The sequence below is a fragment of the Hydractinia symbiolongicarpus genome, chromosome 4, assembly GCF_029227915.1.
Source record: "Hydractinia symbiolongicarpus strain clone_291-10 chromosome 4, HSymV2.1, whole genome shotgun sequence".
NCBI lineage: Eukaryota > Metazoa > Cnidaria > Hydrozoa > Anthoathecata > Hydractiniidae > Hydractinia > Hydractinia symbiolongicarpus.
Genome location: NC_079878.1, coordinates 1,345,341 through 1,372,650, shown reverse-complemented (window position 1 = coordinate 1,372,650; position 27,310 = coordinate 1,345,341). Strand labels below are relative to the sequence as shown.

At 32.7% G+C, this 27,310-nt stretch overlaps 1 protein-coding gene across 1 annotated transcript in view; it reads right to left on the bottom strand.

The window, feature by feature from the left end:
• Positions 1–24,773, bottom strand: part of LOC130640792 (eukaryotic translation initiation factor 4 gamma 1-like) — a 30,553-nt gene extending 5,780 nt beyond the window's left edge. The window contains exons 1-20 of the mRNA XM_057447346.1: positions 24,607–24,773; positions 19,044–19,090; positions 14,386–14,508; positions 13,742–13,865; positions 13,346–13,665; positions 9,793–10,435; positions 9,161–9,345; positions 8,895–8,991; positions 7,409–7,580; positions 6,901–7,132; positions 6,591–6,791; positions 6,358–6,510; positions 5,854–5,961; positions 3,510–3,650; positions 2,856–3,105; positions 2,650–2,771; positions 2,261–2,466; positions 1,868–2,162; positions 1,622–1,794; positions 1,243–1,450 (exon numbers count right to left, since the gene is read on the bottom strand). Of these exons, the coding sequence (XP_057303329.1) occupies positions 1,243–1,450; positions 1,622–1,794; positions 1,868–2,162; positions 2,261–2,466; positions 2,650–2,771; positions 2,856–3,105; positions 3,510–3,650; positions 5,854–5,961; positions 6,358–6,510; positions 6,591–6,791; positions 6,901–7,132; positions 7,409–7,580; positions 8,895–8,991; positions 9,161–9,345; positions 9,793–10,435; positions 13,346–13,665; positions 13,742–13,865; positions 14,386–14,508; positions 19,044–19,090; positions 24,607–24,616 (3,810 nt within the window). The 5' untranslated portion in view covers positions 24,617–24,773. The remainder of the gene's footprint in view (positions 1–1,242; positions 1,451–1,621; positions 1,795–1,867; positions 2,163–2,260; positions 2,467–2,649; positions 2,772–2,855; positions 3,106–3,509; positions 3,651–5,853; positions 5,962–6,357; positions 6,511–6,590; positions 6,792–6,900; positions 7,133–7,408; positions 7,581–8,894; positions 8,992–9,160; positions 9,346–9,792; positions 10,436–13,345; positions 13,666–13,741; positions 13,866–14,385; positions 14,509–19,043; positions 19,091–24,606) is intronic.
• Positions 24,774–27,310: the final 2,537 nt, after the last annotated feature.

Here is a 27,310-nt window from a genome sequence, read left to right as displayed (position 1 = left end):
TCCTTACGACAAGGAAAAACCATCTTTTACCGTCAATGTTTATTGTTCGTTGTTTTCTTTAAAAGTAACAAAACATTCGAAACTCGAACTTCAAATTCGAATGTTTTGAAAAAAGTTCGAAAATTTAAAACATTCGAAATTCAAACGAAAGAGTTTTTTTATAAGAGTTTCTCTAGGGAAAACAGATTATTTTGATGAATTTTTCTTTGTATAAATGCTCCCATTATATTTTTTAATTCACATTTTTTGTATGCTTTCAGCTTCATTAATCAATTTGAGTGGATAAATTTTTGAAATAAGGAATCATAATTCCAAATTTCAAGAGCCTATTTTACCTTTATTTTGGAATATTTCATCCCAGGAAGCTCCAAATAATTTTTTTTTCTTTCATTGCTGTGACGTACCTTAATGAAGGCTACACTGCTAATTACTAACATTTTATTCAAAAACCACTAGTCATATGTTAGGATCGAAGACAGACACCAATTTACGTTGGAAATTTTAGGCCATTGTATGTTCTATGGAATAATTCATTCCTTCCTAAGGTGCTTCAATGGAATAAAACATTTCATTTGTGACTTTACAAACATTTCTCCATTAGGATAAATTAAAATAGCATGAATTTTCCTGCTGCAGAATTGGTAACAGGGCACTTTAATATGGTAAATATTTTTAATTTTTTAGGAATAGCTATTCCAAATGCACTCTTTTTCTGTTTTAACCTGCAGAAAAGTGAAATGGAATACAAACTTCCCTTTGTGTTAAATTTGAACATACAAGTACTTCAAATTCAAAAGATATGGTCCTTGGAATTTTTCATCAATTTGTTTAGTGGATTTTTTTATTCCTTATTTGCTCCAGACTTAAAGTATCAGTATCTTGTGAACGGTATATACGTTTAGCTCTGGGTAAAAGAAAATGGAATTTTTAATCCTTTTTGCCTCTGAAACCCTTTATACTGAGTGAGTTGCCTAATTAAATTACCATCAAATTTGGTCTCGGAAAAAAAGTCCTCAAACTGAACATTTGGCAAAGTAAAAAAAAAAACACTGACAATTAATTAAAAATATAATTAAGAGGGTAAGATGTGAAAACGCTGTCTTTGTTGTCATCGGTTGATTTTAAGTCAGGGTTCTCTCTGAGAAATTTTATATTAATTGGTGAATTTAAATTTCAACACACCCTCAAACAGTGTAAAATAGTCCATAACAGAATACTTCAAGGACTTAAAATTTATCTTACCCCAGCCAGTTCAACAGCCACAGACAACGCTTCAGCCATTACAAGTCCTGCTTTACTTCGTTGAACGAGTGGTTCTAGCGTGTCTTTTACTTTGTTTAAAGGTAGGGTTCCATCATATACGACTGGCCCGAGAACTTCACCAAGATATTTGTATATTAACGGCACATCACATGCCAAATCTTGTGCAAGTTCAACCATGGACGCAAACCTAGAAAGTACATCACTCACTTAGCTAAACTAGCTAAAATAAAAACAATAAAACCACAATAATATATTCGGTAGTTCAGCTTATTTTCAGCAGATCCGAGGAAATACACTAGTATAAAATAGCATAAAACCGGAAAAAAGGGTGGAGCTAGTGACCACTATAACGACATACCCTTGACACATATCTTCTGTGCTAAGTAACTGCTCCCTAATAAAATAATGCAGCAATGTGCCAACAAGACGACGATGTTCGGGTTTTTTCTCAAGGACAACGCAAATGCTCTCTTCAACAAATACATGATGCATTGACGGACAACTCAATTCTTTTATACACAACAGAGCTTCCTGGAAACAAAAGCAAACATAAGTACGACGTATGTCAAACAATAAACTAATGGAAAAGGGATCGGGCACTAACCTTTACATCTCTACAACTCAAATATTCTTCCACAGTTGATTTAGTAGTTTTTCTCATCTTTTCTTCTGTAATCAATGCAACTGGCGATTGAGATTTTTCAACTGGAGTTTGGGTGCCTGACGAAGGTGCACTGTACGTTTCTTCAGATGGACTTGAACGAGCTGGTGACGAGTTCCTACTTGATCGACTAGTCATATCTTTAACTGCTCGTAAAGCAGAAGTGCGGCCATCGTCACTACCCATGCGTCCACCACCACTTGTTGGAGTTCCTCTGCGTGATGGCACATTATTACGACTAAACAGTTAGTTTTTTGTGTAATTAAATAATGTATATAAACCAATGCACCTGAATTACAAAGTAAATTTAAAACCTAAAATAAAAATCAGTCTTACCCTCCACGTGATTTTCCATCAGATGGTGTTGGCATCATACTTTGATCAGCGAGAAGATCATATCTATTAGGCCTTTGCTCGAATTCACTGGTAGGGGTGTTGGCACCAGAACCAGATCTGCTACCACCACCACTTGCACCTCTTGACCATGCTCCAGGTTTACCACCACCTGGTCCAAGCGAAATCTCATTTGAATCTGTAACTTTCTACAAACAATAACAAAGGTACATTTTTAAAGAAAATACAAACTAAAAAACGTATTTTACCATTATAATTACATCTTCAGAACAGAAGAAAATACTGAAAACAATACTTTTATAGATAGCTATGATATTCTTTAAAATTATTTCAAGTTTTGTAGTGGTACAAACTGAAAACGAAGAACTGACCTTTGTCAATTTAAATTTACTAGCAACAATTGGTGTTGTACTACGATTTGATTTACCAGCAACATTTGTCCACCCATCACTACTTGGGCCACCTGATCGTACATTTGGACTATCTCGTCCACCTAAATGCAAAATGATATGTACAATCAATATGATAATTAGATGACATAAATTAAGAAATTTGACTTTAGCACACAAAAGTTTACCTCTCCCGCCTCTTGGTTCTAGTTTTCGTTGCAATTTGTCTTGCTGACGAGCCATTTCCTCTTTTTTCTCCTTCTGTATAGCCTCCCTATGAATTTGATCAATGGTTTTGGGGTTTCCTTCATCGCGTCTTGGCACCCAATCTCTCACTCTGAGATCCATTACATCTTGTAAGGCAAATTTTATGCGAGAGGATATTTTCTTTTTCTCTATTATTTTGTTAATTTGAACAAAGTACTGGTCCATTCTTGGCTATGAAAACGAGATTGATTGTGCAGGATATATTAAAAAAATTTATTTATACCATCCATTTCACAACTACAAAGACAACATTAATTTTTATTTCAAGATTTGCTTTTTATATATTCAAACAATGCCAAATTTAAACAAACCCCTACAAAAAATCGCAAACAGCAATTTAAGTCTGTGGTATAGTTTGTCAGAGATAAACCCTTGTAACTTTACCTTAGTGGTACTTTGAATAAACATTATGAAAATTTTAATATAAAAAAAAGTGAATTCCCACAGAGCTAACTTACAAAAGTAAAATGATGACGACTAACTTTTGTAATAAACGAGAGTAAAAGTGAACTAGCTTGTCAATATTATGCCGATTTCTTCAAAGCTATGGACGTAACAACAACTAAATTCAATACCTTAGCTTTTGCATGATCAAGGTCTTTTCCTATTGTTGACAAAAGTTTGCATAAGCATTCCAGTTGGTCTTCTAAAGAGTCTTGCTTTTCGGCTCGCAGCAGTTTTAAAATACAATCATGCATGATATTTTCCGAAATCATCTAAACAACAAAGCATGCAAATATTTTTTTTAAAAAAATGATAGCCCTCTTTTGTTTTAAGATTGGCAGCTTCTGGTTTGACTTGGAATGGTGGTTGAATAAAGAGGTTGAGCAGTGTATAACGGAAAAGAGAAAACTTTGGAAAGAGAAAAGTCAGGTGGTAGTTATAATATTTACCTAGAACTCAAGCATCATACTCGTACAGCAGTGAATACGGCAAAATCAGAAGCAGAGAGAAACAGATCTGCAGATGTGTTAAGAAGGGAAGACCAGTGCAATGAGTTGTTCAAGATAGCAGAGCAAATGAAGTAGTTGTAGGTGAGAATGCATATATAATGATGGTGTCTTGGCTAGCAAAAGAAGAAAAACTCAGCTTAGAAGAGTTATTATTAGAGGTTGCCTAATACTAAGTTTGATTGGGATGAGGATAATTTGCCTGATGATGTTGAAAATGGGCCAACTATGCAGATCTATAAGACAGAATGGGTAGTAGGCGATTATAAAGGATGGTGTTATCAGGAGTGACTGGTAATCAAGTGTAACAGTGAATTATTCTATGGCAAGGGTGATTGATCAAGTAATGAACGTTTTGGAAAGTGTTTGATAAGTTACTTAAGAAAAGAATTAATATAGAGGAGATGCAATTTGGTTTTGCTACAGAAGCAATAGTTTTACCCAGACAGCTTCAGGAAAAATATTTGGGAAAGAGAAAGAACCTCTATCCTGCCTTCGTAGATAAAAGAAAGCTTGTGATAGAGTGCCTCACAAAAGTTATTGGGTGGGCTATGAGAAAATTAGATGTGAATAAGTGGCCAATTGCAATGGTACAGTCTATGTACAGCAAGAAATGCTAGAAGTCGTGTCAGAATTAATGATTAACTTAGTGATGAATTTAGTGTAAATGTTTTTGTACATCAGGTTTCTGTACTTAGTCCTTTGTTGTTTGATCTAGTCTTAGAAGCGCTGCCGATGGAGTTCAGAACAGGTTGTCCATGGGAGTAATTGTATGCAGATGATTTGGTTCTTATAGCTAAGTTAATAGATAAATTAGTTGAAAAGTTTGAGAAGTGGAAGAAAGGACTAGAAAAGAAGGGTTAAGAGTGAATGCAGTCTAAAGTGTGACCTTGTAGTTGGAAAGTGGCCTTGTGGAGTTTGCATGAAAGGGATTGGCAGTAACTTAAACTTTTGTCAGATTTGTCAGAAAAAAGTACAGTGGTATTGAAGAAAGGTTAATAGTTCACAATCAGTTTGTATGCAACCATTGCGAAGGTGAGATTATAGAGAATGAAGTATTTTCAGCTTTAATGATGTACAACAGTGGCTCGTTAGAAATAAGAACTTTTGTTCCTTAGGTGATATGTTGGGTAGTGAAGGGGTGTTGTAAGACATGTAACTTGTGGGATGTTCTGCCTAGAAAAAATCCAGAGAGTTACTTGCTTTGTTGACTAGTATAGTTTTGTCGATTAAGGTGAAAGGTAGGTTGTATGAGGCCTGTGTAGGAAGTGTAAGTTGTACAAATGTGATTCATGGGCAGTGAAACAGGCAGATCTTGACTGTTTAGAAAGGAATGATATGAAAATGGTAAGGTGGATGTGTAACGTTAGTGTGAGAGACAGAAAAAGTTCAGATAAGCTAAGAAGCAGGCTAAATATATATAGCATTGAAGATGTTATCTAGATAAGAAGATTGAGTTGGTTGGGACACTTGGAAAGAATGGAAAAAGATATGGTTTGAAAGTTCTGATTCAGTTCTAAAACTTTTTTAAAACGGCACATATTTTGCATTAAAATAGTTGTCTTCTTTGATTTACCTCTTTTCAAGCATTAGCGATAACTCTATTTTGTCCTTGCTTTTTGTTTTAAAAAAGTTTTGTAGGCAACAATTATCATGACAACAAATTTGCTTTTTGACAAAACGATGGGTAGTTTTTGGAAAAAATATAAATTTTATTTGGAGAAAAAGCAAATCAAGATTTTTTACCTGCTAAAAGTATGGCAGAAAATGTTACACTTAATAAGTTAAAAAATTAAAGATAAAATTTGTTTTTTATTTACTCCCTCTTACCAATAGATTTTTAACCTCTTTTTTTTTAAATTTGAAAGCAATACACCAAAAAATCAAAACGTGAAGAAAGAACCTCAAGAGGGTTATCATTTCCGACACACCAACCCTAAAAAGTTTGTATTATACAAATTCAGCTCACCTTTAATTTAAATAGTTCACCTATGAAACGGATATTTCCAAGCATTCTTCTTCTATTCATCATTTCTCTATAATCAAGTTCTTCTTTCCATGCCTTTTTCTCTTCTTCCTATAAAAATAAATATCACAATTTTCAAAATCAAAAAACGTAACTCTAACTAACCTGTTACTTAGGTGTGTAAATGTATACTCAGAAAAGATTTTTCATGCATGACAATAACATGAAGGGGAATCTTTATCATCATAGTCATACACAGAAAAAGAACAATAAAATTTATTTTATGATTTTAAGTTCGAGTTCAATTACATTAAGCAACTAGAAGTTTGCATAGGTTAAATTATACAGAGAAAAACAAAATAAGCTTTAACTTTAACTTCAATCCATGCAAAGTTGATTCAAACAAAATTAGTTTAAAATAAATTTTGTGGCCTTTACAAACATTTGGAAAATTTTAATTAAATGTAGTACAACTCCAGTGTATGATGTTACATATGTACCACTTACTGTTTCAAACTTTTTCAGCCTATCTTCCTCCAACAATTTTTCATCTGAACTCTCTTTTTCAAATTCCTTTTGACATTTATTTAGTAAAACCTTTCTAAACGTAACTGTACTTGTCGACGTTTTTTCGGCTGTATTTGTAGCAGAAAATTTGAACTAAATGAAAACAGTAGATAAATTTAACACATACTTCAAGCAACATTTTCCTGTTAAAATCTGAGAAATGTGTTACTTACGTTATCGGTAAGAACTCTGCACATGTTGGCATAGGCAACGCTGAAACCAGGTTCACTAACAGCCTTTTCAAAAATTAAATCTATGGCTGATTCTAATTTCTTTGCATTATTTATATTCAATTCTAACATTTTAGCGACCAAAGTCTTGAACTTTTGAGGTGTGAGTTTATTAAGTACACTTCTAACATTACGCTCCAGTTCCTAAAAGAATTGTAAACTATTCTATTGATGGACAGAAAATGTGGATCCGATCACATACTATGAACTTAACTAACTGTCAAAAGAAGAATTGAACCTTTGAGAAACTTACCTTTGTTATTTTCTCTTCTTCTGGTAATTCCTTATCCTGGTCTTTAGGCCTAACCCAGGCATTCTCTGATTTTTTTAATTCCACTTTTTGGAATACTGGAGCTTGTATTACTTTTTGGGGTCGCCCTCCTCCACGTCCACCTCCACTTCCTTTTGATCTTCCACCAGAAGATGACCTGCCACCACTTGTGGAGCGCATAAATTGGGGCATAAAATCGTTTGGTGCAGAAATCCTAAAGACATTATACTTAAAAACTTAAACAAGATATATTTTTACATAGATTAGTTACAAGCATTAGACTTTATGCAAAGTCAAAACAAGCCTTTAAAAAACAGTCTTCAAATCAGAGTATGGCTCTTGTGCACAAACACAAAGCCATACTCCCGAACAGCCATCAGGAGATATGATCTGCTGTTTAAAAAGCCGGTAAACCAAGGAGGAAGCTGACTTTACCAACCACAGAATAAAAAAAAAATAATCAGGTTCTATTTTGTTGAAAAAAACTTGCCTTTGTCCAGGAACCAATGCTTTTACAGGTGCATGAGCCTGATTTAACACAATATCTATATCAGGTAGTCCTTGAGGTTTCGAGGTGCTTATAGATGCAAATTGAAGCTTCAGAAGAAAATCTCGATCATATTGGAGCTTTTCATCATCAGAAATTGTTGTATTCGGTGTATCTACAAAATAAATAGGCTTTTTAATTTATTTTGCAAGCTGAAAAGTCCCTACTGTTAAAGGGGAACTAACAATTGATAACGAGTTGGGCTTAAATTGTTCATTACAGTGTGAATAAAACTGATCTTACAATAACGCTGAAATTGATTTTGTAAAACAAAACGAGCCTCGGAGTTATTTGTTTTTTGAAAGTAGCAATATTTCATTTTTTGCATGTTATTAACTGTTGGTAATTATTCCTGCTTTAAGGTTAAATGTGAATATCTTGAGAAGAAAAAGAGCTTTATAGGGTATAGATACGTATTCAGTATATTTATTACACTTTAGCATTACTGTCACATTTTTTCGAAAAAACGCGTTGTTCGTTTTTTATTTAAACATTTGTGAAAAAACGAATTTTTGCTCGCTCTTTTATGTTTTAACCTGTCTTTTTCTTTAAATAATCAAAATATACATAAAACGTGACAAAGTATTTGCAACAGGTATCGATGAGCACGTGTGCAAAGGTTTGTTAAGTTTCTCCATTGTGGGGGGAGTTTCGGACATTTTACGTGATGTATACATCGTGAAAAACAAACATCAAAAATTCCTTGTAAAAGAGTTTTTCGCAACCTGACCTTTACAACAATAGCCCATTCAATTTATACCTGGGTTTTCCTTTAATTACTGCTAAATAAAATCAAAACGTTTTGATTTTATTCCTCGTTAAACAAACTATTTTTTTGCTTCTTGTAATAATTTTTAATAATTTTCTGGACAATACACAATCAGCTGTTCCATAAGTATGCTATTTTTAGTAAACTTGATGTATAATTTATCGAATAGTTCACCGCCTAAACATGTAAGCATGTAACTTTTTTCAATAGTTCTCCTTTAAAATTTACATTGAAAAAAATCCACGAAAAGAACAATTGAAATAAAAAACTTTCTTGTGAAGCAGAGATAACATAAACCATTCCAATAAAATTTCTGGAAAGTTAAAAACATAGAAAATACTAAGATAGGACAAAATAGAATGCAAAATTTGAAAAAAGAGACATAGAACTTCAAAATTCAGGTCACAATAGTAAACATGTGCCCTCTATGCATCACATTTGTATCAACAAAGTATGGACTATATACAGTTCTTATATTTTTGACAATTATAATTGTCTACGCCATGTATGTAACTTAATGATCCCCTAAAATAAGTAGTTATGTTAGTAAGATTTTGCCCTCCTAGTTTACCTAGACCACAATTTAAATAGTCTAAAACCCTGTATTGCCTCCTAGCAAAATACTATGTGAAGATGTTATGTTAACCATAAGTGACAAACCTTCTGATTTAATGATTTTTGTTTCAGTTCTTTTTGGAAGTATTTCTGGTTCTTCTGCGTCTTCGTTTCTGATGACTTCTTTTTCTATACTTTTTTCCTGGCAGAAGAAATAGATATGAATAAAGTTTGTATTTTATTTAACAAACAAAAACAACATATACCATAAAATTGTACACATTTATACAACAGCTGTACCTAACCATCAACCTATTAAATGTTTAAAAACTTTTTTGCTAAATTGACTTTAAGAATTTTGCCTTGCATACCTTTTCCTCCCATGTTTTATCTTCTGGAGCCTTTTCAAGAACTTTTGGAGCTTCAGGCTGCTTAACAATTTTTTCCTCTACAGGGTTATCAACAAATGCACTTAGCATATCATTGTTGTTTGCTGAATCTTTAGCATCCATATCTTTAAATCTGTTCTTAGGCTTCTTTTTCTTGGGTACTGAAACTATTAAAAACGCAGAATAAAAATAAGCAGTTTAATAAAGTTTTTTTTCTCCTTATCCAAATTTAGTCATCATCATTTTATAGCTTTACACTAATAATGGAATTTATCAAAGCATTACATGGCGGTATCCAAAACGTGGGCTTTGACGATGAACTAATTTTTTGAAATGCAGGTAAAAAAACAATACTTACCACCTATATTTTATTTCGGTCATGTCGTTAAATTTATTAAAATATCCTATTTAAATGTGTATTGATAACAGTAGATTAAGAGTAATGAACATGGACCTTCAGATTTTGAGATGTCGAAAAACAGACTAACATGATAAAAGCATGTAAGAACAATTAAACTATTTTTTATATAAATGTGAAGTGCACTATTTTAATGGTGCTCCTCACAGACGCATAGTATAGATTACAAGGAAAGTATGGCTTTAGGACATATTACCTGTACTAAATGCTGAAACAGGTTTTTCTGAATCCTCCTGTTCAATTGTATTATTATCATTCTGAGAGTTATTTTGCATGCCTTTCTCTGGTTGGGCTTCCAACACATCTTCAACCTGGCTAGTGACCGTTTCGTCAACAACGGTTTTTTGTATTATTTGTTTGCTGTCTTCAGCAATGCTCGCTTTAATTGTGTTTTCACTTTGTATTAAGACATCTTTTTCTAGGGTTTCAACTTTTTCAGAGTCCCCAACTTTTTCAGAGCTCTCAATATCTTTAGAGTTTTCAACTTTTTTAGAGCTCTCAATGTTTTCAGAGCTTTCGACTTTCGCAGAGCTTTCAAGTTTTTCAGAGCTTTCAAGTTTTTCAGAGTTATCAGTTAAAGATTTTTTCTCATCTACTTTTACTTCTTTTGTTTTAAATTCTACCTCATTTCGTTTATGTTCAATTGCATTTTCTGATGCTTTGGATTTATGCAAATTTTCTGTTTGTGGAGGTTTTGTAATTTTTACAGGTTTGCTTTCCATGGATAAAGTTAATGGCTGTACTGCATCTGTATTTGATGTGACTTCTGATGATTTTCCATTATAAACTGTTTTAACGTCGGTTTGAGATGGACTTGAGCTTGATGCCACTGCAGCAACCTAATAAAAAATTCTACCTTGTAAGAGCAACATTATGCGTTTAATTAAGGCAAATTTTAGTTTAAAAACACAAACACAAATAAGTTGAAAAAAAAATGGAAATAATAATAACAGAATTAAAACTTATTGACTTCTTGTTGGGCCATTCACATTTAAACACCATTAAATAGCAATTTCCTAATTGGAAACTTAAAAAAGCACACACTTAATGGATACAAGATGAATAAGGCATGCTATTCCTAGCACATGCAAAACGTAAAATTTTAGAAGTGTGAGCAACGTTGCATGCCTGGAAGGAACATCTAAAACACTTGTGTGCCTTTTGCTTCCAACAGCATCTTTGTTTTTCTGTATGAATTTCATACATCTGATAAATTATGCAGCTATGAAAAGGTGTGGAGAAATATTTTTTATACATTTTTTTTTTAACATGGGTTGATGCAGTTTGGGATGCCACCTACAAATCTTTTGAAGAAAGAAAAGCCTTCCGTTAAAAAAAAATAAATGAAAAAAATCCCCACACCATTTCATCACTGTTAACCCAAAACTCATTTTAAAACAGTAGACAAAAAATCACGAGGTTACAAAATATTTGATCTTATAAAAGCGAATTTTTCTTTTTTTCTTGGGCATTTTTAAGTGGAAATTTCTGCTGATTTGGCAATTTTGATAAAAGTCAAAATCGTTTTCGTACGTGTTAAGGTCTACATTTTGAAAAAGTAGTAACAAAAATATGCCTCCATAAAACACTAAGTAAATAACACAGCTTAGACAGCTAAAAAAGGGTTAGTGCCACCTTGAACTATGTTTTACAATTTATTTAACTTATTGCAAAGTGTTCTTTGTAACAACTTTTTTTCCTGTAGAAAAGATTTCTCATAAAATGTTTCATTATTCATTACAATTTTAATGAAGGTCAAAATATGCCATCCTTGAAACAATCATAAAATTTTGACTTTCTATCCCCTTATCTGGATGCAGCCTAACTTGAAAAACGCAGTAAATACTTATTTCCTAATAGTAACTTTATGCAAAAGTTCTCACAAAAATGTTGATGGAATAATAAACATTTTAAATATAATTTTGCTGGATTATATTAGATATAAGCAAACCCTAAGTTATAAAACATACCACCTCAGTCAGCAAGTCTGTTTTCAGCAGAAGAGTAAGAAAAAGCTTGTCATCACTGATGGTATTTGAATAAACTTTGATTTACAGGTTTGCGCTGATTCTTAAGTTAAATAGGATTATAGGATTGAAGATAAAAATAATGTATTAGGCCCCTCACATTTAACGTCTGTGACCTCATATGCACTTTAAAATTATTTTCAATTAAAGAAACTCGCAAATTTAAACTGGCTTTCTTTTAGGGGGATAATCTTTCACACTATTTATCCTGATGCTTAGAGAGATGGCTTCAAAATGCACAACTATCCTTAAGCATATCATCATGCAATACATAATAATTACATAGCTACAAAAACATTGAAATTTTTTTTCGTATTTGTTTAAACCAGCTATCAAAATAAAGGCTTAATGGCAATGTACGACGGTATCTATATGGCAGCTGAAAGTGGCAGTGAATTACTGTTATTGGATACAAAGGCATGAAATTTGGGGATAACGATTGTTCTGTTATCTGGTCGTTACTCTGATCTTTAAATAATGTGAATGATTTTCTCTTAGCAAAGAGTATTAATATTTGGCAAATATATTTTTACCATTTACTTGTAACAGTCATTTTTTTATTTTTCACTTCTGTGTCAAATTCCTGTTGCCATGTTTGCCATTAATAGTAAATGGGACAATTTCATGTCCCTAGTCAGGGACAACAACTAGAACTTGGAGTTACTTAAAACCTTTGAACTTGTTCCAAGCTATTAAGTTTCTATCAATGAAAAAAATTGAATTTTGCATGCATAATGGTGGATATTGCAGTAAAACAAAAGCTCTACAGAAACTTGGTGGTCGGGTAGTGATGCAACAATTGCATAACAAAAGTCAGGAAACTGTTAGAATATGTGTTTATGTATGTATGTTGATTATGTATTTGCAGTCTTAAAGTTTAAAATAAGCTTTTCTCTTTCGTTAAGTATTATTTTCCCCCTCTTTTAAATTCTTGGCGAATACAGGTCTATTCTCCTCCCACTACAGAATTACTGGTAATGTAGTTATTGCAAAATAAATATATTTTTTTGACATTGCTTTAAAATTTCCTTTCATTTATTTTTAATATTTATGCTGGATGATAAAGGGTGAAAACAAATACAAGGTTGTAAAACACATACCACCTCAGTCAGCGAGTCTGTTTTCAGCAGAAGACTAAGAAAAAGCTTGTCATCATTGATGGTACTAGTGTACAGAGTGGCCACCCTCTTCTAACTTACACATTGGTTGACATATTTTTAAAACAAAATAGTACTAATAGCAGCATCAAAAGAGAACAACAAAAGTCACTTCGCAAGGACTTAATACCTTTGACACAAATTTGGCATTTGATCATCAGGTTATAAAATTGAATGGCCAATTGAAAGGCAACTAATCATTATTTAATTATTTATTTATTAATAATACTGTTTTTTAACAGATTTTTTTTTATAAAATATTGTAACAGATCCCTGATAAAAAGTTAATGTTGTAAAACTAGGGGGAAGCCAAAGTGCAAAATACCTACAGCTACAAATAAAAAAATTATGTTTTTTTATTAGTGATTTACTACGTAAAAGTTTACCTATGTGAAAACGATTATGACATGACCCCATAGGTATTGAGAGAACTACTGAGTTGGCTTAAAGGTAATCTCTTATGTTCCTTAAATCATGCTTCCTAACATGTGACTTTTAAAATTTAACTACTTTTGCACAACAAAAATTTACCAGTTTTTAGTAATTCTTTTCAACATAAAATTACCTTTTCTGCGAATTCTGCCTGTATTTTAGCTTTTTTATCATCTTGGGGTAAAGGTGGTGTACTTGATGCACTGGAATACCCACTACTTGGAGTAGTTTTATCAACTTTTTTTAAAATTATATTTGTCACATCTTTTCCTGTTGTAGGATCTTTTAAAACAATAGCAGGCCTTTTTTTCTGTTGTGGCGCCTGCTCTTGAGGTGCTACATAAGTATGCTGTGGAGTTGGTTGTTGAGGAGTAGGGATTTGATTGTACATGCGCTGACCAGTTATATGTTGATTTTGGCTTGTAGCAATTGACTGTTGTACAGGAAATTGTCCTAAAAACAAAGTAAAAAATCATGATAGCAACCAAAAAAAAAGCTACAACAACAAAAATGCAATCTCTCAACAAACCTTGTGGTACCACATATACTGAATGATATTGTCCACCTCGAGGAGTGAAGTAAGGCTGTGGCTGATACTGATATTGTGCATTATATTGAGGCTGCATGTAGCCACGAGGAGCATATTGTGTATTCTATGTGTTAAAAAATAAAAATTAAAACCAAACAGTTTAAAGCCATACCGCATTCTAGTGCTGTATAATTAGGGGCAAATTATATGTGTTCTAGGAATGATAATCATAATTTAACTGGATGAAGAGACCTCAACCTCAAAAAACTATTTAAAGTGTGATATTTCCTTAACAAGGGATCAAATCCACACAATCCTATTTACTATTTTAATTAGCGTCATCAAAGCTCTATACAAGGAAGTATCTGTAATACGAAATTCTAAAGAGATATTTTTGGTGCATTGATGAATTTTTGCTATATTTCCTGTTTGTTGCAAGCACTTAATTCTATTCATTATCTTGGTCAGAGTTTTTCACTCTACACCATAAAGGCAACGTGTAAAAAAAATTTGTGTGCAAAATAATTATTGAATTCTTTAATAATCCAATTATCTAAGACTTGAAGATAGGAGGGGACTACTTTAATAAGACCCGGAAAAAATGGGCTCCCTTTTAAAGTAAAATTACTATATTCTTTAAATACCTGAATTGGAACATATGACTGTGCATTAGTGAATTGAGTCATTTGAGGCATTCGTATAGATTGGCCATTTTGCACATACACTTGCGGCATTTGACTTTGCATAACAGGTGGATAGTTCCCTACCTAAATCAAAATCAATTAGAAATATTACACATTGCATTTCAAATTATTTATGACACATACATTTGCTGATCCTCTATTTAAATAAATTTATGTTAAACCCAGCTCAATTTTTTAATCTAGTTAATAACAAAATAACATAACAAAACGATTTTGAAGCAAATTTAGCTTTATAACGAAACCATTTAAAACGAATCAGAAATTAACAGTGTTCCAATTAGCAGTTCGCAATTCGCAAAGGTAATGATGAAATTGCGAATCGAATATTTTTAAGCGGCGATATAAATGCTTTTTTGATCATGTTTTAAAAGTTTAAGAACGAAGAACGGCGATAGAAATGCTTTTTTAGATCGCATCTTAAAAGTTTAAGAAAGAAAAGCAGCAATAGAAAAGCTTTTTAGATCTCGTTTTAAAAGTTTAAGAATGAAGATCGGCGATAGAAAAGCTTTTATAATATAATTTTCTTACAGCATGCTACAAAAATAAACTATTTGATTTTTACAACATTATTTCGGCTATCGGAGACAAGAAAGTTAAACGCTCAGTTCTTATGTTTATGGTTCCCCACTTACTTATCTCCAACAGAAAAAATAACAACGCAGGAAAAAGTAAAGCTTGCAAGTCAAAAATACAAATTCTCGTCGAAAAACCAAGTAGCTACCAATAGACATGAAGAAAAAAACAAATGATGAAACAAATACATGTTCAAGATAAACTGACATTGAAAAACATATGCATTACAGGGACTTAGTAAATGTAACATACTGACACTTCACAAAATAGTCGAAATAATTGTTTTCTAAAACTTCCGAATCAATATCAGGAAAATACTTCTATTTTATTTCTAACTTCTTGTGAAGAATTATAATCGAACATCGGAGATCAAAAGTATTTCTGGAAACATCAAACCATTTCGTAAGAGGCATGCGCATGCCCCTACACATGCGCAGATTTGTTTAGGCATGCGATTAATCTTTGCTTCCTATGTCTGTGATAGCTTTCTGAAATGATCGCAATGACAAAAAAAAACGAAATATGAAGTCAGAGAATAATTTAAAATGGCTTTGAAACCCTTCTTTTTAGTGTACGATGAAAACTGTGTAGTTAAAAATACATATTCTTATAAATTTGCCAATTCTTTTAATTTAAAGAGATCTAACGAAGTAAAAATAGAAGAAAAAATAAATTAATAACAAGAAAGCAAGAGATGCCACTTATAATTTTATGTTTAGATCTTTTATCATAAAAAGTTTTCTTGACCTAAAAAGAAACAAAATATATATTATTACAGATCGTCTGTAACAACGACATACAAAAGATTTTTTTCCCATGTTTTTATAACTTTATTATATTTTTATTTTCCCAATCATAGTGTGCATAATAAAGAGAGTGGCAGTAATGGGGAGGACAAAGTTTCATGTGCCTTATTAATTGCATTTTTTTACTTTTTCACATTGTTTGTGGCCATCTGTTGTTTGAAAGTAGCAAATATAAAAAAGAAAGGAAAGAAGACTATCATTTGAACATAATTTTAACATTTTTTACTATTTTTAATAGCATTTTCAATTATTAAAGGAATCAGCGAATATCTATATGTTCCGTTTAGTAGCGTTTTCGTAATTTATAATTCAAGCTTTATATTTATAATCCTCTTTTGGTAAATAAATAAAATAACTAAAAATTTTGTTCTTACTTTTCCTTCTTGAAAGTTGTTTTTTTGATGATTGCACACGAACCACACGCGCAGAATTATTTAAGGCGTGCGATTCATTGCACGCCTACCTAAAATCTTACGAAATGGCCTGAAACATAACAGAAACGCGCAAGATGTAATTTTTTCATTATGGTCAAGAAAAAAACAGTATTGAATTGGAACTTTTCCTGTCTTGGATGAGATTAACGTAAATAACAATGTAACAAAAATATTTTGTAAAACAACTGCCGTCCTACTTCATTTTACTGTGGGTAATTTTTTTGCTGTCTTATTGCTGTCGTATTACATCACAACGACAGCAAAAATTAAATAGTCATATAAATATAAAAACATATCGGAACAATATCAAAAAGTTTAATTACTGAATCAATGAACAATTTTTTGATATCTACAGTACAGTCCAGATGTAAGCGTACGCGTACGCTCAACTTGCAAAAATAATTGCTTTCATTAAAAAAAACAATAGGATAGCGAGTTCCTTTCAAATTGCGCGAAAATAATTGCTTCGTGTTAAAAACAAAAGCATAGCGAGAAACATTGTTTAAAAACAATACTCTGCGCGAGAATAAATTAAACGCGACGGCCATTGAATTTTAATTTTTTTTAACAACGAAACTAATTATAGTAACGCGATTTTAATCTGATATATTTAAAATCACAAGCTCTTACTTTCAAAATGCGATCTAAAAAAGCTTTTCTATAGCTGTTTTTCGTTTTTAAACATTTAAAATGCGATCTAAAAAAACATTTCCATCGCCGTTTTCCGTTTTAAAACTTTTATAATGCGATAAAATTACATTTCTATCGCCGTTTTTCGTTTTTAAACTTTTAAAATGCGACCTAAAAAAAAAATTTCTATCGCCGTTTTCCGTTTTAAAACTTTTAAAATGCGATTTAAAAAACATTTCTATCGCCGTTTTTCGTTTTTAAACTTTTAAAAAGCAATCTAAAAAAGCTTTTCTATAGCGGTTTTTCGTTTTTAAACTTTTAAAATGCGATTTAAAAAAACATTTATATCGCCGTTTTTCGTTTTTAAACTTTTAAATTGCGATCTAAAAAAAAAATTTCTATCGCCGTTTTCCGTTTTAAAACTTTTAAAATGCGATTTAAAAAAACATTTCTATCGCCGTTTTTCGTTTTTAAACTTTTAAAATGCATTTTTAAAAAACATTTCTATCGCCGTTTTTCGTTTTTAAACTTTTAAAATGCGATCTAAAAAAACATTTCTATCGCCGTTTTTCGTTTTTAAACTTTTAAAATGCGATTTAAAAAAACATTTCTATCGCCGTTTTTCGTTTTTAAACTTTTAAAATGCGATCTAAAAAAACATTTCTATCGCCGTTTTTCGTTTTTAAACTTTTAAAATGCGATCTAAAAAAAAAAATCTATCGCCGTTTTCCGTTTTAAAACTTTTATAATGCGATCTAAAATTACATTTCTATCGCCGTTTTTCGTTTTAAAACTTTTAAAATGCGATTTAAAAAAACATTTCTATCGCCGTTTTTCGTTTTTAAACTTTTAAATTGCGATCTAAAAAAAAAATTTCTATCGCCGTTTTCCGTTTTAAAACTTTTAAAATGCGATTTAAAAAAACATTTCTATCGCCGTTTTTCGTTTTAAAACTTTTAAAATGCGATCTAAAAAAACATTTCTATCGCCGTTTTTCGTTTTTAAAGTTTTAAAATGCAATCTAAAAAAATTTTCAATCTTTGTTAAAATAAAATAATTTCTATCGCGTAAAGGCTTTATTTAACCCGCGCAACCAACAATGCCTTCTCGCTAGTCTATTTAGTTTCCACGCAAAACCTTTGTTTAATAAAAATATTAAACAATGGCTCTTCGTGTCACATTGATAGAGTTGATAACATTTGCAATTATGCTATTGGGAATAGTTATGTTAACACTATTTAACAATAGTTACGCGCAGTTATAATAAGCTATTTTTTCTTCAATAATCTTTTGTTTATTACGCGCAAGTTAATGACTTACAAGACTCGCAAGATAATTAATAAGAACAAAAGACAAACAACTACCGCCTCCGAGAAAAAGGTGTGAAACTTGAGCGTACGCGTACGCTTACATCTGGACTGTACTGTAGGTTGCAATTCCCAGCCGTGCACATTGCTGAAATTTGTACTATACCGGTTCCCTATGCCAAAACAGCCACCCCTGTGTGGTGTACAGGGGCAAAAGTGACAAAATTCAAACCTATGACTTCTGATATCAATCATTTGTAAAACCAGTTTGACAGCTTGGGAAAGTATTTATTGATGAGAATTAGAAATGATTTTTAGATTTTCTTTTTGCAAAATGATTCCTTTAACGAAATAAAGTTCTGTTGTGAGTTTCTCCCAAGAATAATCCTAATCAATTTCCCTAATATAAAGATTTCATAAGAATTTTCAGGTGTTAGTTTCGAGAAATGGCAAAAGGCTAGTAGAGGTATATGACCTAAAAATTTCACATGCAGGTGTCTAATAGATAAATTTAAAAAGTCAAAAGTGTTATAGCCATGCATCATATCCCTCACAACAGGTATAGCTGTAAGTCAATTTTTAGGTTTTGTGAAATGACCCTGTTAATATATGCAGTGATATTGTGTAATTGACATTGACATGCCAGATCTTGTTTTTCTTGATATCAAAAAAGAAGCAATCTTGGAGACAATCCCTGAACTAATACATTTACCAAGATTCAGAAAAGCTGCAAATAGGAAAAATCCAAACAAGTTCTGCCTTCTGCTTGGGTAAATTTCACCACCTAGTACACCAGAAACATTATAAGTATGAGAGTAATTGAATAAAATATTTTTTTATAAACAAACCTGTTGATTTTGATAATGTGCTTGTCCTCCTCGGTTTGGTATGAATTCTAAAAATATGATTTTGTAAAAGTTAAAATGAATTCTGAAAAATCTTAAGGGTTAAATTTTTCAGTAATTATTGGCAACCACAGAAGGCAGAAAGAATGTTTAGAAAAAAGGTATTGAGGTAAGAAGACTAGTTCCATTAAGCCGAAAATTCACCTTAGGAAGAGCATATTAAAACAAAACAAACCAACTCGCTTCGGCACCGAAGTAATTGCTGAAGTATTAGCAGTTGTTAGGCTTTCGCTTCGGCAATAATATTGCCGAAGCGACTGTTGTAGTTTTTTTTATGAATTATCTGTTTTTTTATGAATATTCATATTATCATACTCCTAGATTTCACCAAACAGATATCGCAATAATTGAGAGATACCAGCAGAGATACCAGCAGGACAAGAAATAACATGTGTGTCTCGTAATATAGTTAAATACAAAGAGGCTATAACACTTCACTCTGTGCCTTATAAATCCAAATATAGAACAGTCTGTATATATGCAGTCTCCGACACTACAACAATGACATAAATAAGTTTCCACTGCCCATTTTGAAAAGGACGAAAAATAAAAAACATATAGTCTCGATGCCCCCAGCTTATAATTGAATGATGTAAAGTGTGTCACGAAAATCGATTAGTCGCCTGGTTTCCACGACGATGTTTTTTTAAAAAGTGCAGAAGAAAGTGCCGAAGTCTGCCGAGGCAATTGCCGAAGGTTTTCAGTGCTTTTGACCATTGTCTTTGGCATTTTTTCTGCCGAAGGACTGCCAAAGTGATTTAGAAAAATTGCGAAGTTACTTCAGCAATTATTCGCCGAACCAAATATATCTGAAATTCGAAGACTGCCCTTGGATAAATTCACAGGTTTGTTGTCCTTTATAAACCATGTTTTATAAGTCTCACTACTTGCAGTATCATTTCACGCAGAGACAGACAGACGAGGGCTATTATTAGGTGTTAGCCCGTGGAAAAATCCACGGGTTCGCCCGTCATTTAAATTTAATTGTCGCAACAAAGTGGACAAAAATATATTGCATTTGGTATTGGTGCGCATTACAAAAATTTCGTGATTCCGTTACGGGACGCGGCTTTCGCGGTCACACAGACAAACGACGGCTATTATTAAAGAGACTAGTTTGTAGCCCATAAAAAATCCATCGGTTCGCCGTCCTTCAAATTTACCTGTCACAAAAAAGTGGATAAAAATATATCGCATTTGATATTCGTGATTCCGTAGCACGTCTATTTAACTCAGCGCGGGCTCCGTGCAGAGACAGACAGACGGCGATTATTATTAAAGAGATTACAGGTCTTTCAATGAATCACAAGGTGTGAATGTTTGTTGCCTGAGCATTAAATCACTCACATAAATATTATTACAATATTAACAATTTTTCATCTGATTTCATGCTAGAAGTACTTCTATTACTTTGTGCAACACATTAAGACAGCTATTTTAGGAGCCAGGGGTAGCAGTGAACTCTGAACACTGCACCAATATCAAATAATCATTATCAAGCATTACCGTATTTTCCGTTATATAACCCGGGGGTTATAAGTTTATTTTTACAACTTCCACTGTTGGTGCGGGTTATAATGTTGTGTGGGTTATGTGATAAGTTTTATATTTTCTGTCATTTATTGTGAAATTTAAAGTTTATACAATCAATGAAGAAAATAGTACCAACGGGATAGAATGGTACAATAATATAACTGCATGCGCGATCCTATATCTACGTAATTTTACTTCAACTACGTGATTTAATTACGAGCTCTCTCTTAACACAATTCTGGAGATCATTTTTCTTTTGTGTTGAATGTAATTCTAATCTATTTATATCTTTGCAATCACATTGAGCACATTGAAATGATTTGCTTCTGGTAATAGAGCAATATAGCAGGTATCATTTTTAGGTTTAATTGACATGTATTTCACAACCTAGTGCCCAGGACTTAATTAATTCCTGTTAAAAATATTGAAAAATATTAAAATTAAAGTATAGATAATAATAATTTTCTTTTTTTATCTTCACTACATTCGGGCAACAGGTGGCCACTGAAAATATCAAAATAAATATAAAATACAATTGATAAGACACATGCAACTATCTCCTCCTCATTGCCGCCATTCATTTCATCATACACACCGTGATTGCTGAGATATAAATAGATAACAAAATTCTATAAACATTTAAAAAGATTGTTCGGTACATTGATGTTACAGACAATCCTGATAATTATTATGTTGTTTATTTTTATGCCATTACAACTTAAGGTTACTGTAAAGGAAAAAACTCACTTGATGAGTAGTCTCAGAAAAACCCTTATAATTTATCAATACTTTTATATTTTTTTTATTTTTTTTTTTGTTTCTGAATGTTTGATGAAAGACTTTTTTGATGGTGTTATTTTCGTGAGATGTTAATTTTCCAAAAATAAATATAATGAATTAAACACACATCAAATTTTTATATGTATGTTTTAGTATGTTTTAAATTGGCTTCTTTTTCCAAGCGCGTGGTCGCAGACTTGTCGTTTTTGCACTATTACATTCAGCATAAATTAACAAAAAAGTCCTCTGTTTTTTTTGTAACAACGTCGTTAATTAGATTATTAGATTTAATGATATATTTTTTTTGAAAAATATAAAAATAAAAAATATTTACTTCTAAAAAAATATTTACAAAAAAGTTATTAACTGAAAGAGTTTTATGACTGTAACTTGCATGTTTTATAATTTTTCTTCGTTCTGTTGCTACGTCGTATACTTTTTTTTTCAAAAATAATGAATAATGAACGCATCGCACATTTTAGTTTCGTCGCAACAAATTACCTGCTTTTCAAAACATGGCAAAATTAGTGTTGCTGTATGCAAGTTCTATGATTATTCGGAAAAAAATGGGAACAAAAATGAGCACACGCCATCGCACGCCATGGAAATTATGCCGTGCGAACAACGCATGCCTCAAAATTATTAAGAAGTACCATGACGTGCGAAGCTCGCACGCCAGCATTTTTCTTCCTGACGAGGCCTGTATTATGCATATATTTATACAGAAGTTTCATATTATGCATAATGTTTACAAAAAATATGCTCAACTCATTTTGCACATATTTTCTCGAAGGTGTGAAGGATATAACACCTCTGAAAAGGCTTTTTCCAGAAAAAAAGGATGTTCCAAATATTTTCATGGAATATAAAATATGTCATTCGAAAGAGATTTTTTTTTCTATATTTCATGAATTTTTTGCAAAAAACCTAAAAAAAAATTGTTTCCTTTACAGTAACCTTAAATATACATAAAAAGAGAGATTTTACTTTAGATTTATCACCCAATAGCATTTTTTATTTGTTTGTTTGTTTAATATCAGGAAGCAAGAGATATTGTTGGCTGAAATTAATGTTTACAAATAAAAGGAAAACAGCATTGTCAAATTAATTTTAATTCATTATTATTTCGGCAATCGGAGACAAGGAAGTTGAGACCAAGAGAGTCGCTAGTTCAGACACTCGGTTCTGGTGTTTGGGGTTCACGAGTTTACACGTCCCCCACTTCTCTCCATCATGAAAAAAACAGAACACACGCACATGTACATGTAATACGCTGAATTTTTTTCTTAACACGATGCGGTTTATGCAAAGATGCAGATAAGTGAAACACATCGATTGAAATTTTATGCGGGTTATACGAAGGTGCGGGCTATCTGATAGCATCTAGTTTATAACTCCCTAAAAAAGCTGAGCTGCGGGTTATACGTTGTGCGGGTTATATACCGGAAAATACAGTAACTCATTACCTCAGGTAAAAGTAACCCATATTTCAGTATAGCTGTTGTCACTAATACCATGAAACTTTCTATCTACTTGCCGCTACCGTAAACCAACACATTAATTCCACACCCAAGTTTGGCTGTCATATGTGTCCTAGTTTTCCTAATTGGAATGCACGACCAGCATTGGTTACAATAAATAATCAGCATATGACACGCCAGATGACTAATTTTGTGGGTCAATCCTAAATGTTTTGATTATTTCAAATATATGTCAACTAAAGTGGATGCCAGTTTCAGCCAATCTGACCGTAAAACATCTGATTTGGTACAGTTAAATCCACAAAGATACTATAGCTGATCTGATGTGATGGATTTAGTGTAAAATGCTGATGTACATCAGGGTTTTGTACTTAGTCCTATGGTGTTTTCATCTAGAGGCACTGCTGATGGAGTTCAAAGCAGATTGTCCAAGGGAGTTATTGTGTGCAGATGATTTGGTTCTCGTAGCAGAGTCGATGGAAGAATTAGTTGAAAAGTTTGAGAAGTGGAAGAAAGGACTAGAAGAAAAAAGGTTAAGAGTGAATGTGTAAAGTGATGATTATTAGCAATGAAGCCAAGTGTGACTTTGTAGTAGGCGAGTGAATGTTACCATAGCCCAGGGTTAACCCAAGCCATGTGAGGGAAAATGGGGAGATGGCACCCTGTGTGGGTCGTTGGATGTTGCCAGGAGTTGTCTAGTAGAGCGCGGGCACTAATAATTGGGTCTACGTAGCTCAAAATGAGCATTAAATACTCTAGGACTCTCGATCTAAGCCATGGCCCCTCCTGGAAATAATAGACAGGGTATATCCCTCAATATTTGTGAGGCTAGCCATGTAAAATACGCACATTTTTAACAAGTATTTCCAGCTTCAATGATGTACAACAGTGGCTTGTTAGAGAGAGTTGGGACACATAGAAAGAACGGAGAATAATTGGGAAATAAAGTGTAAAGACTTGATAGTTCCTGGAGGTAGACCGAGACAGACTTGGTAAGAGGTAACAAGAACAGACTTGATGTAGAGGAATTTCAGTTTAGATCTAACACAATCTAAATCCAATTGAAAGAGGGTTATTAACGTACCCCGTCCAACCATGCTAATATGAAAAACAGCTGTTAAGCCAAAAATGATGATGATGAACTATACAACAAACTACCTCTGATTACGAAACGCATGTGCCGACAAAAGCAAAAAACAATATTCCTGGTGTTCAGGTATCTAATGCCTGGATCAGGGGACCTGATCCCTGGTTTGCAGGTTGAGCCGAACTGGTTGACTGAAAGTCTCTTCGCAAAAACAAGGAACCAAACAAATTTCCATATTTCGAAAAAAAAAGATGACAATCTTTTGTTGAAGGCCGCTAATCCACCTGGTAGAAAACCAGCCTTATTAAAAACTATGATGTGAACTGCCATAGCATGTGTTTGAGAAACCATTGACCTGCATAGAAATATACTATTAGCCATTTAGTTTTTAAAATATTATTTATCTTTTAAGAAATGGCACAGACACAGAAAAACAAATGTATAAGAACAAAATTTCCAATTAATGGAACTTGTTCCTGTTAGCTAGCTGTACTTTTTTTAGGATTATTCTATTATAGTTAACAAGCATGGTGGTGATACCCTTAGAGCTGAAGTATATTAATGATCAGTGAATTTCCGCAAAACATAAAGTTATGTACGTAAAGAATAAAGTAAGTTTATATACCTTTTTGCATTGTACAAAATCAAAAATTTCCATATAAAATTCCATTTATGTATGACATTCCAATTTTGCTTAAAGTATAAAAATAATTTGTTTAAAGGTTAAATTACATTTAAGTCATCATTTCTAGATGCTAACACACAAAATAACCCCACTCAAATTAACAGATATTACACGATTTTGATTCATACTTTTTTTACTAATGGCGGCTCTTATCTCCTGGCAAAGGAGTAGAGAGCGCTGATCATTAGCCGGGTGACGTAATGCATGTTTAGCAACTTTAGGCGCAGTCTCTCCTATTAAATGTGCTTTCTAAGAAAAAACACGGTAAATAAGTTTGACATCGTTTCGAAAAACTACGACTTTTTAGAGAAGATAGCGGCTTAACAGAAATTGCTTTGAAATGGATGTTATAACAGGCTTTTTCAAACTAAATACGATTTTAACAGTGTCGCAAAATGTGAATTCATTGCCTTTCGGGAATGTAATGTAATGCTAAACAGATATTTACAATGGATTAATTGAGGGTTTTTTAGCTTGTCAAGGTTCGTTTAAAAGGTGATAACAGAAGAAGTATGTTGCATTTTTCCAGGAGGGGTTTCGTTGTTTTTAAGGTCAACAAATGCATAGTGAAAACAATAAGTCAATATACACGTGCCGCATTCTAAAAGTCATGCGCGCTATTAACGTTAGGATTTTTTTTTTTCGGCGAGAGCAAAACGAAGCAACAAAACGTTGAGACCACAATAACACCAATAACATTACTGCACTCTGAGGACAACACTACACGTACCCAACATTTTGTTTTCACGCATATGAGGCTACGGTAGTTTAATTAGGCCATATTGCCTAATTAGACAATATGATATAGACTATCCGATTTATAACCAAGGGTGACGCATATAGCTAGCTGGTACACTTTAATTATATAGCTAACTATATAGCTACATGTATTTTTGCTTCACACACAGATAATTAGTAATTTATTGTTACGACAGGAAAATTTGTGTTGGCAAAAAATGTTTGGATAAATTTGTTCTGTTTATTAGGATCAATATTATAGGCCAAAAGCAAGAATTATTCTTGTGTTGTTTCAAAAAGTTAGCTAGCTATATACAGCGAGAATTATTCTTGTACTGTTTCTAAAGTTATACAGCAAGTTATTTTGGTCCTAAAAATTATGTTTACTAGTCGTTAACCTGTAAAATAATTCACAGAAACTCATACATACATTATTTTTGTGCATTTTTGTTGTTGCGGTACTTGGAATAAAGCTGCGATGCAACCATTTTAAACATACAAAATACGGCTGTTATTATAGAAATTTTTAGCGTTATTTTAGTGTTTGCTGTGTAGTCCTATAAGAGGATATAATATAAGTCATATACAAAACTTTTTATGGTTTTTATCATATATATATATTTAGCTAAAGACTTTCCCAATATGAAAATTTTTCACAAGATCAAAACAAGGGAGGGTGTTACGGCAAGCATATCATGCCATATTAAAAAAGAACTACTTTGGTCATCACTAACATACTGCCTGGTAGCGAACGGATTTGATCAATGATCCCTAGATTTAGTGAGAGAGAGATGAGATGTGCATATTTTACATGGCTGGCCTCACAAATATCGAGGGATATACCCTGTATATTATTTCCAGGAGGGACCATGGCTTAGATGGAGAGTCCTAGAGTATTTAATGCTCTTTTGGAGCTACGTAAACCCAATTAGGGCCCGTGCTCTACTAGACAACTCCCGGCAACATCCAACGGCCCACATAATGTGCCATCTTCCCAATTTACTTACATGGCTTGGGTTATCCCGGGGCTATGTTAACATTCACTTGTCCGTGTTGAATCGCTGTCAAGAGGAATCGAACCCCGGTCTCCGGCATAACCACTAATCTACGGCGCCACGGACAAATCTACTACACTATGGCAGCAATGTTAGTGATGAACTCAGATAGTTTATCAGGATGGTGTGTCTACATAGGTGAATCTTTATTATAGCACATTCGTTTTGTTTTCATTGTATTTTTTACTATTTTGGTGATAGTTCATGTACTTTTGCTAAAGATGGTATAAAAATATCTTTTGGTTGATGATATTGGATTTTATGTATGCAATTAAGACCTGAAAACAGTACCTTCAATTCTGTTCACAGGAGCATTAAAATTATTTAAAATTTATAATGAAAAAAGTGCAATACAGCAAGCATACCCTGCATTGTTTTTGCATAGATTTTTCCATCAGGTGGTCTGTTTAACAACAGTCTTAATAAAATATTAAATTTTCATTAGTGTATTTTTGTAAACAACAAGGAGAAAAACATATAATAATCTTAACGAAGGAGGGTGTTACGACAATCTGTCTTGTTTTTCACTTATATTATAACTATTTTAGCAAAAGATAATCTCACTATGAAGCTACAATTTATGTAGTTTATTTTGTTGTAAATCACATATTTATATTGGATTATGCGTGCGTAAGACCTGAAGACCACACACCTAATTGGGTTTTAGGTGTGTGTGGAGGCATGCGAGTTTGGTCGCACACACTAGAATGACAGGATTAATGCACTAGAATGACAAGATTGCTTTAAATCCTTGTTGCTGATAGCAACAAGCACCATCTTTCCTTTGGTCCAAACACTTTTATGAATGAATTGATTTTTTTTCTCTTTTTTGCATTTTTCTTATTAATTTT